At 48.0% G+C, this 14642-nt stretch overlaps 1 protein-coding gene across 3 annotated transcripts in view; it reads right to left on the reverse strand.

Annotated features, from left to right (window-relative positions):
* Window positions 1-14642, reverse strand: part of LOC140405436 (tensin-2-like) — a 377445-nt gene that overhangs the window by 51943 nt on the left and 310860 nt on the right. For all 3 annotated transcript variants that reach the window (XM_072493844.1, XM_072493845.1, XM_072493847.1), the window contains exons 18-19: window positions 8150-9787; window positions 5361-5553 (exon numbers count right to left, since the gene is read on the reverse strand). In XM_072493844.1, coding sequence (XP_072349945.1) covers window positions 5361-5553; window positions 8150-9787 — 1831 coding nt within the window. The remainder of the gene's footprint in view (window positions 1-5360; window positions 5554-8149; window positions 9788-14642) is intronic.

Below are 14642 nucleotides of genomic sequence, written 5' to 3' on the forward strand. Positions count from 1 at the left end.
GGAGAATCGAGCGGGGGGGCCCACCAAACGGCGCGGTGCGATTCCCGCCCCCGCCGAATATCCGGTACCGGAGACTTCGGCAACCGGCGGGGGCGGGATTCACGCTAGCCCCCGGCGATTCTCCGACCCGGCGGGGGGTCGGAGAATGTCGCCCCTCAACTCCACTTTCCTGCCGACCCCCGATAACCTTTCGCCTCCTTGTTAATCAAGAATCTATCCAGCTCTGCCTTAAAAATAGTCAAAGACTCTGCTTCCACCGCGTTTTGAGGAAGAGAGTTCCAGAGACACGTGAACCTGTGAGAGAAAAAAATTCTCCTCATCTCCGTCTTAATTGAACAATCCCTTATTTTTAAACAGTGACCCCCTCGTTCTAGATTCTCCCACACGAGGAAACATCCTCTCCACATTCACTCTGTCAATACCCCTCAGCATCTTAAATGTTTCAGTCAAGTCACCTCTTACTCTTCTAAACTCCAGCGGATACAAGTCTAGCCTATCCAAACCTTTCCTCATAAGACAACCCACCCATTCCTGGAATTAGTCTAGTAAACCCTCTCTGAACTGCTTCCAATGCATTTACATCTTTCCTTAAATAAGGAGACCAATATTGTACACAATACTCCAATGCCTTGTACAACTGAAGCATAACCTCCCTACTTTTGTAATCACTTGCCCTCACAATAAACACTAACATTCTATCAGCTTTCCTAATTACTTGCTGTACCTGCACACCAGCCTTTTGTGCTACAGGCACTCGGACACCCAGATCCCTCTGTACCTCAGAGCTCGGCAATCTCTCACCATTGAGATGAGAAGCCTTTTTTTATTCTTCCTTCCAAAATGGACAATTTCATATTTTCCCACATAATACATTCGCCAGATTTTTGCCGACTCATGTAACCTGTGTCCCTTTGAAGCCTCCTGATGTCCTCTTCACAACTTACTTTCCGACCGATCAGCAAATTTAGCGACCATCACTTCATCCAAGTCATTTATTTAAATTGTAAACATTTGAGGCTCCAGCACTGACCCCTGTGGCATATCGAGGGCAGCACGGTAGCATTGTGGGTAGCACAATTGCTTCACAGCTCCAGGGTCCCAGGTTTGGTTCATGCTTGGGTCACTGTCTGTGCGGAGTCTGCACATCCTCCCCGTGTGTGCGTGGGTTTCCTCCGGGTGCTCCGGTTTCCTCCCACAGTCCAAAGATGTGCAGGTTAGGTGGATTGGCCATGTTAAATTGCCCTTTGTGTCCAAAATTGCCCTTAGTGTTCGGTGGGGTTATGGGGATTGGGTGGAGGTGTTGACCTTGGGTAGGATGCTCTTTCCAAGAGCCGGTGCAGACTCGATGGGCCGAATGGCCTCCTTCTGCACTGTAAATTCTATGATGATATCACTCGTCACATCCAGACAACCTGAAAATGACCCATTTATGCAAGCTCCCGTTAGCTAGCCAATCTTTAATCTATGCCACTATGTTACCCACTACATCATGAGCTTTTATTTTCCACAATGTCTTCTGGAAATTTAGGTACAGCACATCTACAGGTTCCTCTTTATCCACAGCACATGCGGCTCCTTCAAAGAGCTCTAATAAATTGGTTAAACGTGATGGGCGGGATTCTCCTAGTCCTATACCGAAATCGGCACCGGCGATCGGGCAGAGAATGGCTTCCAACGCCGCATCTGGGCTAGGCGCCGGATTGACGGCAGTTCACGATGCTCCGCATCCTCCAAATCGGCATCATCAGGATGCACGGCGCGCGCATCAGTCGGCCCACCCGCAATGCTCCACCCCCGATGGGCCGAGTTCCCGACGGCGCGGGCCACGTGTGATCCGGCGGTCAGGAACCCGGCGTGCCAGCTGCGGACAGTGTCCAGCTCCACTACACTCGTCCGGGGTCTGTACCACTGGCTGGGGGGGGGGCTTCTGCTCGGGCTGGAGGGGGGGGGGGGGGGGGCGGGGTGGATAGTGGGTGGGCTGTGGGGTCGAGGTGGGCAGGTTAGGGTTCCAGCACGGCCGGAGCCATGTCTTCCGGTGCGACGGGTGCAGGCTATCAGCCCTGCGCATGCGCGGCCCGGGACCCGGCCGGTTTCCGGGCCATCCGTGGGTGTTTCAGTGCCAGTGCTAACCCCTCACCGGTACCGGAATCGGTGAGGGGTTTGCGCCATATTTTCCCATCGTGATCCATCCACGGATTCTCCGTTGGCGCCGGCACTTAGCCGCTGAAAGTGAGATTCCAGCCCGTTTTCTCTCTCAAAACCATGTTGACTCTGCCTAACTGCCTTGAAGTTTTCCAAGTGACCTGCTATAAAATCTTTCACAGCAGCTTCGAATTATTTTCACATTTTGAATACATTTATCACAGCAAGGGAAAAACAGAATTGATAGAGGGGTTCAAAATCATGAGGGGTCTGGACAGAGTAGATTGGGAGAAATTGTTCCCATTAGTGAAAGGAGTCAAAAGCAGGGGACATCAGTTTAAGATGAGGAAAAATATTTTTACAAAGGTTAGGATTTGGAATGCACTGTCTGAGAGGGTGGTGGAGCCAGATTCAATTGGGGCTTTCAAAAGGAAATTGGATCATTACCTGAAGAGAAAGCAGGGCTTTGGGGAAAAGGCCGGGGGGTGAGTTGCTCCGCCAGAGAGCCAACACCTACGTACACGATGGGCCAAATGGTCTCTTTCTGTGCTGTAACTATTATAAGACCATAAGACATAGGAGCAGAATTAGGCCACTCGGCCCATCGAGTCTGCTCCGCCATTCAATCATGGCTGGTATTTTTCTCATCCCCATTCTCCTGCCTTCTCCCCTTAACCCCTGATCCCCTTATTAATCAAGCTGCTGTAATTTTTATTTGTTCTTTGTTCTTCGAACCTATCTATCTCTGTGTTAAAGACACTCAGTGATTTGGCCTCCACAGCCTTCTGCGGCAAAGAGTTCCACAGATTCACCACCCTCTGGCTGAAGAAATTCCTCCTCATCTCTGTTTTAAAGGATTGTCCCTTCAGTCTGAGATGGTGTCCTCTGGTTCTAGTTTTTCCTACAAGTGGAAACATCCTCTCCACATCCACTCTATCCAGGCCCCGCAGTATCTTGTACGTTTCAATAAGATCCCCCCCTCATCCTTCTAAACTCCAACGAGTACAGACCCAGAGTCCTCAACTGCTCCTCCATTCCATGGTTCTGTGACAAATATTTTATCTCCTTGGGTACCAGCCATTTCTTACTTTTCGCCAGGTATTTTAATGTCTCCGAGGCATCACGTTACAAACTGCTGGTGATTTATTTCCCTTCACTTTCTGGCAGGTCTAATGTGGTTTTTAACTGCTCCTGGAGGTATTGTCAGAAATAATTTAATATTTTTGGCACATTCTCCACATTTCACTATATTTACGTGGGCCTAGCTATTTAAGATAGGAAAAAATGTGGACATTGCTGCATCATTAAAAGAATGATTTACGTTTTAAAAGAAAATTAGATGGATTTAGCTATAAACACCAAACCGTCCATCCCAAACACCAAGCTTTCCATTCACACCTCCTCTCGACCCATTTTTTGCTTCTTTACTTGTCCCATTATCACTCCCTTTGGCCTTACACCATTAACCTTGTTTGTCATTTACTCTCTCCTTTTTTCCCCCCGATCCTAGACTTTCCCTTCAAATCGTTCCTCCCTCCCCCTTTTCCTGTCTCTGTACTTGCGTCAAACATGATGTGAAGATGCCAGCGTTGGACTGGGATGGACCTGGGGTCTTACAACACCAGGTTAAAGTCCAACAGGTTCACCTGAGGAAGGAGCAGTGCTCCGAAAGCTAGTCATTCCAAACAAACCTGTTGGACTTTAACCTGGTGTTACATAAGAACATAAGAACTAGGAGCAGGAGTAGGCCATCTAGCCCCTCGAGCCTGCTCCACCATTCAATGAGATCATGGCTGATCTTTTGTGGACTCAGCTCCACTTTCCGGCCCGAACACCATATCCCTTAATCCCTTTATTCTTCAAAAAACTATCTATCTTTATCTTAAAAACATTTAATGAAGGAGCCTCCACTGCTTCACTGGGCAAGGAATTCCATAGATTCACAACCCTTTGGGTGAAGAAGTTCCTCCTAAGCTCAGTCCTAAATCTACTTCCCCTTATTTTGAGGCTATGCCCCCTAGTTCTGCTTTCACCCGCCAGTGGAAACAACCTGCCCGCATCTATCCTATCTATGCCCTTCATAATTTTATATGTTTCTATAAGATCCCCCTGCATCCTTCTAAATTCCAACGAGTACAGTCCCAGTCTACTCAACCTCTCCTCGTAATCCAACCCCTTCAGCTGTTGTAAGACTTCTTACTGTGCTTCAAACATGTTACATCTCAAACTTTTCCCAGTTCTGACAAAAGCTCCCTGACCTGGAACGTTAATTGTTCCTCTGACCTCAGGTGCAGCCAGACATGCTGAGTGTTTCCAACATTTTCTGTTTATATTTTAGTCAAATTACGTTTTGTTCGGTCATCCAGCTTGCCCTATGTCTTGCTACATTACTTTTAAAAATGCAAATTTCACATTCTTTCCCAGAGCTTCTCATCTATACGATGCTCCTCATTCAAAAAAAGGGTATCAAATACACGGACATTTCAATTGATGGGCAGGCCTGCCATCCATACTGCCACTTCGCTCACAATATAACTGCGAAGAGCCTGGAGTGAGGATCCTATGAAGATGGAGCCGCCAAGGTTGGAAAGAGTAGAAGTGTAGGTGAGATAAGTTAGGGAGTGGCAGTTAGGTGATGCTAAACTTGTGTTTGAAGAGGTTGTTGATTGTCGCAGGACGGAGGAGGCCAGCAGTCGTGCCAGCCTGGAGAGAGCGAGTTGGAGTGGAAGACGGCGAATGACTCTTTGTTTTGACATTGGGAAGATAGAGAGATAAACATATTGTTTGTGATACTCCCTTCCTAACCATCCAAACACAGGCTGTCCTAACCTGCACTTCAACAACTCACCAAGACACCTTTGACAGCACCTTCCAAACCGGCAACCTCTATCGCCCAGATGCAGCAGATACACGGGAACACCATCATCTGCAAGTTCTCCTCCAAGCCACTCACCATCCTGACTTGGAAATATATCGACCGTTCCTTCACTGTCTTGGGTCAAAATCCTGGAACTCCCTCCCTGACAGCACTGTGGGTGTACCTACACCATGCAGACTGCAGCTGTTTAAGACAGCAGCTCACCACCACCTTCTCAAGGGCAAATAGGGGTGGATAACAAATACTGGCCGAGCCAGCGATGTCTACATCTCATGAACAAATCAAAAAATGTAATCAAGTTTCAAAGTGCACTTGTGTGTGACAGAAAAAAGGAACATACCTTTCAGCTTTAGACACAGGGCTACTCGTGTATACAGGGGATGATGGTTCAGTCATGTGAGATACAGATGTACAGATGACCATGCCTTCACGATGGTGTCTCCGCTGAATCTCAGGATTCTGAAGTTCTCCAGGGCTGGGAGACACAGAAGTTTCTTTCCCCTGGGAAACTAGATCAGTGTTGAGTTGGACTTCTAACAGAGGAGTGAAGACAAAATGTGCTTAGTGGGTGACCTTTATTTCTGTTCCAGGTCAGTCTTTAACAATTTCTGATGAAGGTAGTTATGACCTGTATAGCCACGAATGACGTGTGATAACAGGAGCAATATTTTTGTCTGTCCTGATGAATTCTTTGATACGGGCAAGTGAATTTATTATTTCTTCCTCACTTTTCTCCTGTGCTGAAGATGGTGATTCTTCCTGGGTAATAGCTCTGAGGGGTTTCACCTTGAAGTGAGATGTATATAAGTGGACCAATTACAGTATTAAAATGACAACCAGAGGAATGTCATATGATGGCATTAAACTAACAGCACCAAAGTCATTCTTATGTACATGTGCCTGGACATATTTCATAGTAAGTGACAACAGTTCAAGGACAGGTGAAGAATTTTATATCCACCCTGTCAAGAGGACCCAAGTTGGTTTGTGAAGTTGAAACCAAGACACAGAACATATCTTAATTGAGAACGTTTATTGACTTGTTCAGTCTCACAACTCTCCTCCCATTCCACCCAGTGTCCCAGCCATCCCCTATTTATATGTACTCAATTAATACCCATCCCTGTTTCCCTTAACCATGACAATGTAATTGAAATTAATAAACACCAGTGTAATTAACATGACATTTACAAACCGTAACAACATAATTGGCTAAAAAAAACATCATTGGCAAGAGATTAACACACCGCACCCTGGGAGTGGCTGGCACGTCCTAGGGAGGATGGCAGCATGCCCATCAATATCCATCTCTGCTAGAATCTTACCAGCAACAGGGCAGGTATCCGGTGACCTTTGGGCTAATGGAGGCCGTCAAAGGGGCCATTAATGGCCTCCTCCCTAGGACGTTACCAGTAAAAGGGGGGGGGGAGGTGTTGGCTGGCAGCTTAGCGACAGTGCCAGAAGGCTTCCTGTTTGGTCACCTTGTGTTCAGAGGGTCGCCCCAAAGATGACACCTGATTGAACCACCCCTCCCGCCCCCCCAGGCCTTCCAATCCCTGCCCCCCGCCCCCTGTCAGGACCCCAGAAAAGCTGCCCAAATGAGTCTGGTACCCAGCCTCCATTGCTGTTCCTTATTGGGGCCTATTGCAGTCCCAGCCTGCAGCTACTGCTCTGCTTCAATGAATGCATTATAGCTGCCAATAATTGTTTCTGGCACTGCCCAGGGGCAGATGATTTTTTAAAAACGGGATGCGACATGGGAATGGAGTTGGGAGCAGCAGTGGAGAAACATCCTCCACGGTGCCACCTGGTGGCCAGAACCTGACACAACACTGTGACAGTCGGTTGAGTAAAATTGAATGGCAGAATTGACATAGCAAATTACAATCATAAATATTGCAAAAATATGGTCAAAAATAATGACAATCAGAAGCAAGGTTTGGGAACAATACAATGTGTGTGATTTTTAATAATATACAGATGTAGTTTGTTAAAACTGTATTCTATAAATCCTGACTGCACTTGGGTACAATACGGTCTTTAAATAGGTCTGGCTTAAATGAAACCAGGTTTCAGAAATTAATTTTGACATTATTGCTATTTATTGAGCACAATGGGTAGGGCCAAAAGAATGAGATGATTGTTCTTTGATTGGTAGCACCAGTGGAACCTGGTGCTTTTTGACGTGACACTGTTAAACTATTGGAACTGGGGACACTGTCCAAATAGGCAGGGAAATCGCGTCCTCAGAGTTAAAACAAAAGGGTTGGCAGGAGTACAGAGGGGGCTTGTGGATGTTCTGGATGGCTTTAACATGTTGGCTATCAGAGGGCATTCTAACGCACACACACACACACATACGGCTGAAAGTGATTGCAGCCAAAGGGGAAAATTAAATGAGCATCAATGTGGAAATCTCCTTTGGCGGGACCAGAAGATTCAGAAGGGCTGGACAATCCTTCCCTAGGAATCCAATTTGTGAAGATAGATTAAGGACAGACTGGCAAGAGGTGAAAGGGATTGATCAATTGGACAAATTGTTGGCTTTGGTATGGGCGTGATTCTCCAATAATGGGGCTATGTCACGATGCCGGCGTGAAAACCGGCGCCAATCACTCTGGCATCAACGGTTCCCGAAAGTGAGGATTTCTCAGTAGAAATAAATTTAAGAGGCAGCTCAATGTGTTTCTGGAGAGGGGAGGGTTTGAGGAATATACGGAGGGGGACAATAGTTGAAGTGAGCTTAACAAAAAACACCAAACTTCTCCAGCACAAATGGCCTTCTCCTGTTCAAACAAAAGCCAGCCTTCGAACATCTTGTGGCAAATGATTGCTTTAATTTTACTTCAGCAAAATAACCCCCAGGACAAATTGTGTAACCCACAGTAACACTTTCACCCCATTTGTCAGTGGCAGTGCAACTAGTTCTAAGAGATCCCAACAGTTCCCATCAATTCAGGGTACTGTATGAATCATAATGGTCTTGGATATTAGATGTGAGAAATATCCAGTTGCTTTAAAATCGATTTGTCAGTCAGAGATCTTCAATATGCCTCAGAGAGGCATTTAAAATCAATTTAAATAATGTAAAACAGGCAAGGGATGCGGTTTACCTTGGTAGCTACTCACCAGATGATTGATGCAGAAGAGTGGCTTCTTCACTTTGCTGACCGCCATCTGCTGTTCTTGCTGCTCGGTCACAGACACTTGGCTTTCTCAATGGAAGCTGGGATAAACTCAGAGCTCCTGGTGACGTTGAACCAGGCCTCTGTGGGCCTTGAGCAGTGGGCCCCAGCACCGAGGATGACATGAGAGGGCTACCTGGGAAACCTTCACAGTTTCTGTTGGCACAGTGTTGCTCCTGATAATGGTCGTATGGACAACTACAGTGTGAATGTTGCTGATAATCCGGGTTGTATTTGAATTCCGGATACCTTAGGAAATGAGCAAGTGATTCTGGAGAACCTTCCATACCTCTCTGAAACTGTCCATGAGAGGAGGGTGAAATCTGAGAGGGATACGTGTGCACCATCGGTGTTGGTATTGGAATATTGGCGTGTACATGGTTATAACTGAATGGGCTGTATCCGTGTCCTCTCGGGTACTGGCTGTATGAATGTTCAGACATCAGTAAAGGAAGTGGTGGAGGTGCCTGACCATTTCTTATAGGGTGGTTTACCAAATGTGGCTTCAAATGCTCATGCTGCCACATATCTGGATCAGGAGGACACGGGTGCTGCTGGTACAAGGAGTCGTGGTCCAATTTGAGCGTGTTAAACGCTGCTGCCGATCTCTCGAGCTCCTCTTCTGACATCTTTAAGGAACAGTTCCGACAGGCACAACCGTGAGACAAAATCTCGGAAGGGTCTTGCTCAAGAAACTGTACATGCTGTCCATCAAGGAGACCTTCTACCTGACGGTAATCAAGTAGCCGGTTCCTGCTTGTTTTCAGATCATGATCTCTCTGGACATCATCTCGATGTCTTACTCGATGGATAGGACCTTGAGGCATTCTCTCCGCGCAAGGATACTGATGGAACATGGGCGAGTATACCTGAAGTACTTCATTGCGTGGTCTTTGGTAATTCATTCTTTCCAACATTGCAGCCTGATGGTGAAGGTTGTCTATGTTTTTCGCATGGGCGTAAGAATCGTGCGGCCTAGCCTCCAGGCCCACGTCATTCATTTGTGGCATGTTCCTTTCATACATGGGTCTTCGTTGGTCCAGGGTTAAATCAGGCCTATAGTACATATTGTTTCGAATCTCATCAGGACTGTGGCTATATCCAGGTATTCTGTGTTCTGGCGATTGATGGCTGGCTTTGAAAGGATAGGGATGGGCAGTATGATGAATGTTTCTCGGTAATGTGGCAAACCGATTCATCTCGCAGCCGTCATCATCATCCAGAATGTCCGTCTCCCTTTCATTGGGGACAGGTCGCCCATTGGCACGGCTCTGCGAGGCTGTCCCAGGCTGCGTAGTCACGTTGTGCATATTCTTCACCGCAGCCATTCCAAACCCACTGAGAAGTTGATCCAACTGCTCCTTTTCTACTTGCGATGGAGTTTGCCTCATGCTGATACTGTGCTCTTCTGTCTTCACTGAAGCAGTGGAGTGACCCGAGTCTGTGCTGACAGACAAGGTGTGCCCACGGTGGACAGACACAACGCTTAATGGGCTGCCATTGGCAGTGCCAGTGCTGGGACTTCTTTTCTTCACTTTGGCATAGAGACTTCCATCGAGTGGGCCTCGCGTATGTGGTACTCCTTCCAAAAAGGAACGTTTTATAGTTAGCGCTGTAGCAGCATTTTATAGATAAAATCCATTTATACAGTTAAAATCTATTCTACATATTCAGGATTAAGACAGGCAGGTGCTAATATATAACAGTCACTGACTATATATATGGGGCAGGATTCTCCCCTACCCGGTGGGGCGGGGGTCCCGGTGGGACGGAGTGCGTGAACCACTCCGGCGTCGTGCCGCCCCAAAGGTGCGGAATCCCCCGCACCTTCAGGGGCTAGGCCCGCCCCGGAGTGGTTGGCGCACCGGATAGGGGCTTGGCGCCACGCCAACCGGCGCGAAGGGCCTCCGCCGGCCAGCGCGAGTCGGCGCATGCGCGGGAGCGCCAGCGCGTGCTGGTGTCATCCCCGCGCATGCGCGGGAGGGTTCGTCTCCGCATCGGCCATCGTGGAGGACCACAGCGGCCGATGCGGAGGGATAGAGTGCCCCCACCGCACAGGCCCGCCTGCGGATCGGTGGGCCCGGATCGCGGGCCAGGCCACCGTGGGGGCACCCCAGAGCCCGCCCGCGCCGCCAGGTCCCGCCGGTAAGGGACCTACTCCAATTTACGCTGGCGGGACCGGCTACAGACTGGCGGGACTTCGGCCCATCGAGTGCCGGAGAATTTGGGCGGCCCCGGCACCCATTGAGTCGCGCCGGACCCCGCCATTCTCCAAGGCGGGCGGCGCGACTCACGCCGGGCTGGTTTTTGGGGGGGCGGGAGAATTGGGAGGACGGCGGGGGCGGGATTCACGCCGACCCCCGGCGATTCTCCCACCCAGCAGGGGGTCTGAGAATCCCGCCCAAGGTATATATATATATACATGCACATATGTTTTGTATATATAACAGTCACAGACTATATATGTTTTATATTACATATATGTAAAACACAGTCAGAGACTATATATGTGTGTGTGTGTGTTATGTATATTCAAACATATATATATGAATAAATAAATAAAGTGCTTTTTAAAAAATATAATCTAGTCATAGACTTATACACAACACATGTAATGTAAAACAGTCATGGAACCGGACTGAGCTTCGAAAATTAGCATCTTCCAACTGAGATCCACACTTCACGCAGTTTTTCAATTCCGAACTTCCTAAACTCAAAACAATGATCCAAGTTGATTTGGTTTCTAAGATCTGAAAACTAAAATGTCAATAAAAGTGCTGGGATTTTTGCCTCCCCGTGGATCAGTTGATATATTTGTCATCCATTCTGGACTCAGATTTCCCAGCCTCCACCCAGTTGTGGGCGAGATGGCAATAGTGGTCCTACAAAGGGTCCAGGGAGCAGTCTCACCAAGGGCCGTTCCCCGATCGCTATACGATGGCCTATGTTGGAAGTGCATTTATGTGAATGTCAAGTACATGGTGGTTTAAGTGTTGCATTGAGGCTGAATAACTGCTAGTCTTTACCCAAGACTCACACTTGAGGAGCAGTTACTTATGAGAGGTTAGGAGAGAGCTGTCAATACCTGTGCCATTATTCTTGACATTCAATGGCATGACCATCGCTGAATCCCCTGCTACCAACATCCTGGGGGTTACCATTGATCAGAAACTGATCTGGACCAGCCATATAAATACTGTGGCTACCAGAGCAGGTCAGAGGCTGGGAATCCTGTGCCAAGTAACTCACCTCCTGAGCCCCCAAAGCCTGTCCACCATCTACAAGGCACAAGTCAGGAGTGTGATGGAATACTCTCCACTTGCCTGGATGAGTGCAGCTCCAACATCACTCAAGAAGCTCAACACCATCCACGACAAAGCAGCCCCGCTTGATTGGAACCCCATCCACCACCTTAAATATTCACTTCCTCCACCACCGATGCACATAGCAGCCGTGGGTGCCATCCACAAAGTTACGCTGCAGGAACTCACCAAGGTTCCTTCAACAGTACCTTCCAAGCCTGCAACCTCTACCACCTAAAGAGACAAGGGCAGCAGACACATGGGAACACCACCACCTGGAAGTTCTCCTCCAAGCCACACACCATCCTGACTTGGGAATACAATCGGCCGTTCCTTCCCTGTTACTGGGTCAAAATCCTGGAACTCCCAACAGCACAGTGGGTGTACCTACACCTCAGGGACTGCAGTAGATTAGAGAAGGCAGCTCACCACCAGCTTCTCAAGGGCAATTAAGGATGGGCAATAAATGCTGGCCTAGCCAACGACACATCCCGTGAAAGAATAAATAAAAATGTATCCTAGCACGAATCAGGAGAGAAGGGACGAAATATTAATCCAATCGCTCAAAATGTATAACCAGTCCAGTGACAGGAGGAGGTCAAAATACATTTACCTCTGGCCTTTTGCTACTATATCTAGGCTGATCTCCCAGCTAAGCTCATCACCTTGCAGGCACTCAGTAAGATAAAGGTTCCTTTTGCTTCTTCTGTCCTCCGTGGTTACAAACGCAGATTCCAGAACGATAGAGCAATATGGGCAGCACGGCAGCATTGTGGACAGCACAATTGCTTCACAGCTCCAGGGTCCCAGCTTCGATTCCGGCTTGGATCACTGTCTGTGCGGAGTCTGCACATCCTCCCCGTGTGTGCGTGGGTTTCCTCCGGGTGCTCCGGTTTCCTCCCACAGTCCAAAGATGTGCAGGTTAGGTGGATTGGCCATGATAAATTGCCCTTAGTGTCCAAAATTGCCCTTAGTGTTGGGTGGGGTTGCTGGGTTATGGGGATAGGGTGGAGGTGTGGACCTTAGTTAGGGTGCTCTTTCCAAGAGCCGGTGCAGACTCGATGGGCCGAATGGCCTCCTTCCGCACTGTAAAATTCTATGAAAACTCTGGGCCTTGCTTTGAAACGGTATAGGGTTGCTGAGCAAAGAAATCCACTTTGGTCCACTGGATTCGGATTGAATGTTCCCCAGGTGTGTTGACAGAAGCAAATTTATGGACAGGTGATTAAACTTGGATCTATCCTGGATGCATTTCGCCCCAGATTCCTGGCTACAATCAGTCGTGTGCACACACTCAACTCAGACTCATGGATGTTACTCTTGGCTGCTGTTCTTGTCAACACAGATGTGGAGGGGAAGGAGATATATGTCTTTTTTAAATCAGCAGTTACAATTACGTTTCTGCACAGAGGAAGGAAAATATTTGTGTTAAATGATTTGTAATTATTTTTGGATGGGGGACTGGACAACACAGTGGATTGGGTCCTTCCCTGCCATCTGAGTTTGAATGCAGCTCAGTCTGGTGTGATCAAAAGAGTCCTTTTTTTGCTACCTGTAAGGCCTCTTCTTGGAAAGACTAAGGGGACCTTGGCAATAGACCAATCTCCCCTAATTGGCAATCTCATACAGACAGTTTCTCACTCAAGAGACTTGAGCATAAAAATCTAGGCAGTGCGGTACTGAGGGACAGCTGAACTGTCGCAGGAGCTGCCTTTCAGCGGAGACGTTAAAACTGCCCTCGCAGGTGGATATAAAAGATCCCAGGGCACCAGTTTGAAGAGGAGCAGGGGGGGCCCTCCCTGGTGTCCTAGCCAATATTGATCCCTCAACCAACATCACTGTGGTAGCGCCACCCCTTTAAGAGAGTGGCTCAGCGGCCCATGTGACTGCTCCAGGGCCAATCACATCGGAGCACGCGAACCCCGACCAATAGCGTGACAGTGCAGTGCCGAGGCGCTGGGGGCCCGGGCAGAGTGAGATCCAGAGCTGGGGAGTTAACACCCGTATATAGTTGCTCTGTGCCAGCAACATACTGGCCTTTTAATAATAATAACAATAGCTTATTGTCACAAGTAGGGGCTGTTTAGCACAGGGCTAAATAGCTGGCTTTGAAAGCAGACCAAGGCAGGCCAGCAGCGGTTCAATTCCTGTACCAGGCGCCGGAATGTGGCAACTAGGGGCTTTTCACAGTAACTTCATTTGAAGCCTACTTGTAACAATAAGCGATTTTCATTTCATTTTCAAGTGCCACATTCCGGCACCTGTTCGGGGAGGCCGGTACGTGACTTGAACCCGCGCTGCTGGCATTGTTCTGCATTACCAGCCAGCTGTTTAGCCCACTGTCTTCTACAATAAACTCCTTAGGTTTACACTGGAAGCCTCCGGCCTGTCTATCTCAAGCCACCACAATCACAAAAAAACGATGACCTGTCATGACGGTGTAGTGTTAAAATTGTCCATTTTGTCACGAAGAATAAAAAAGCTTATTATCTCAATGGTGAGAGATTGCCAAGCTCTGAGGTACAGAGGGATCTGAGTGTCCGAGTGCATGAATCACAAAAGGTTGGTGTACAGGTACATGCAGGTACACAGTAATTAGGAAAGATAAGTAATTGTTTATTGTGAGGGGAATTAAAGATAAAAGTAGGGAGGTTATGCTTCAGTTATACAGCCCACGAGTGAGAGCACATCTGGAGTGAACAAAGAACAAAGAAAAATTACAGCACAGGAACAGGCCCTTCGGCCCTCCAAGGCTGCGCTGACCCAGATCCTCTATCTAAAACTGTCGCCTATTTTCTAAGGATCTGTATCCCTCTGCTCCCTGCCCATTCATGTATCTGTCTAGATACCTCTTAAATGACACTATCGTGCCCGCCTCTACCACCTCCGCTGGCAAAGCGTTCCAGGCACCCACCACCCTCTGCGTAAAGAACTTTCCACGCATATCTCGCTTAAACTTTTCCCCTCTCACCTTGAACTCGTGACCCCTCGTAATTGAGTCCCCCACTCTGCGGAAAAGCTTCTTGCTATCCACCCTGTCTATACCTCTCATGATTTTGTAGACCTCAATGAGGTCCCCCTCAACCTCCGTCTTTCTTATGAAAGTAATCCTAATCTACTCAACCTCTCTTCACA

This window comes from Scyliorhinus torazame, chromosome X (assembly GCF_047496885.1).
Source record: "Scyliorhinus torazame isolate Kashiwa2021f chromosome X, sScyTor2.1, whole genome shotgun sequence".
NCBI lineage: Eukaryota > Metazoa > Chordata > Chondrichthyes > Carcharhiniformes > Scyliorhinidae > Scyliorhinus > Scyliorhinus torazame.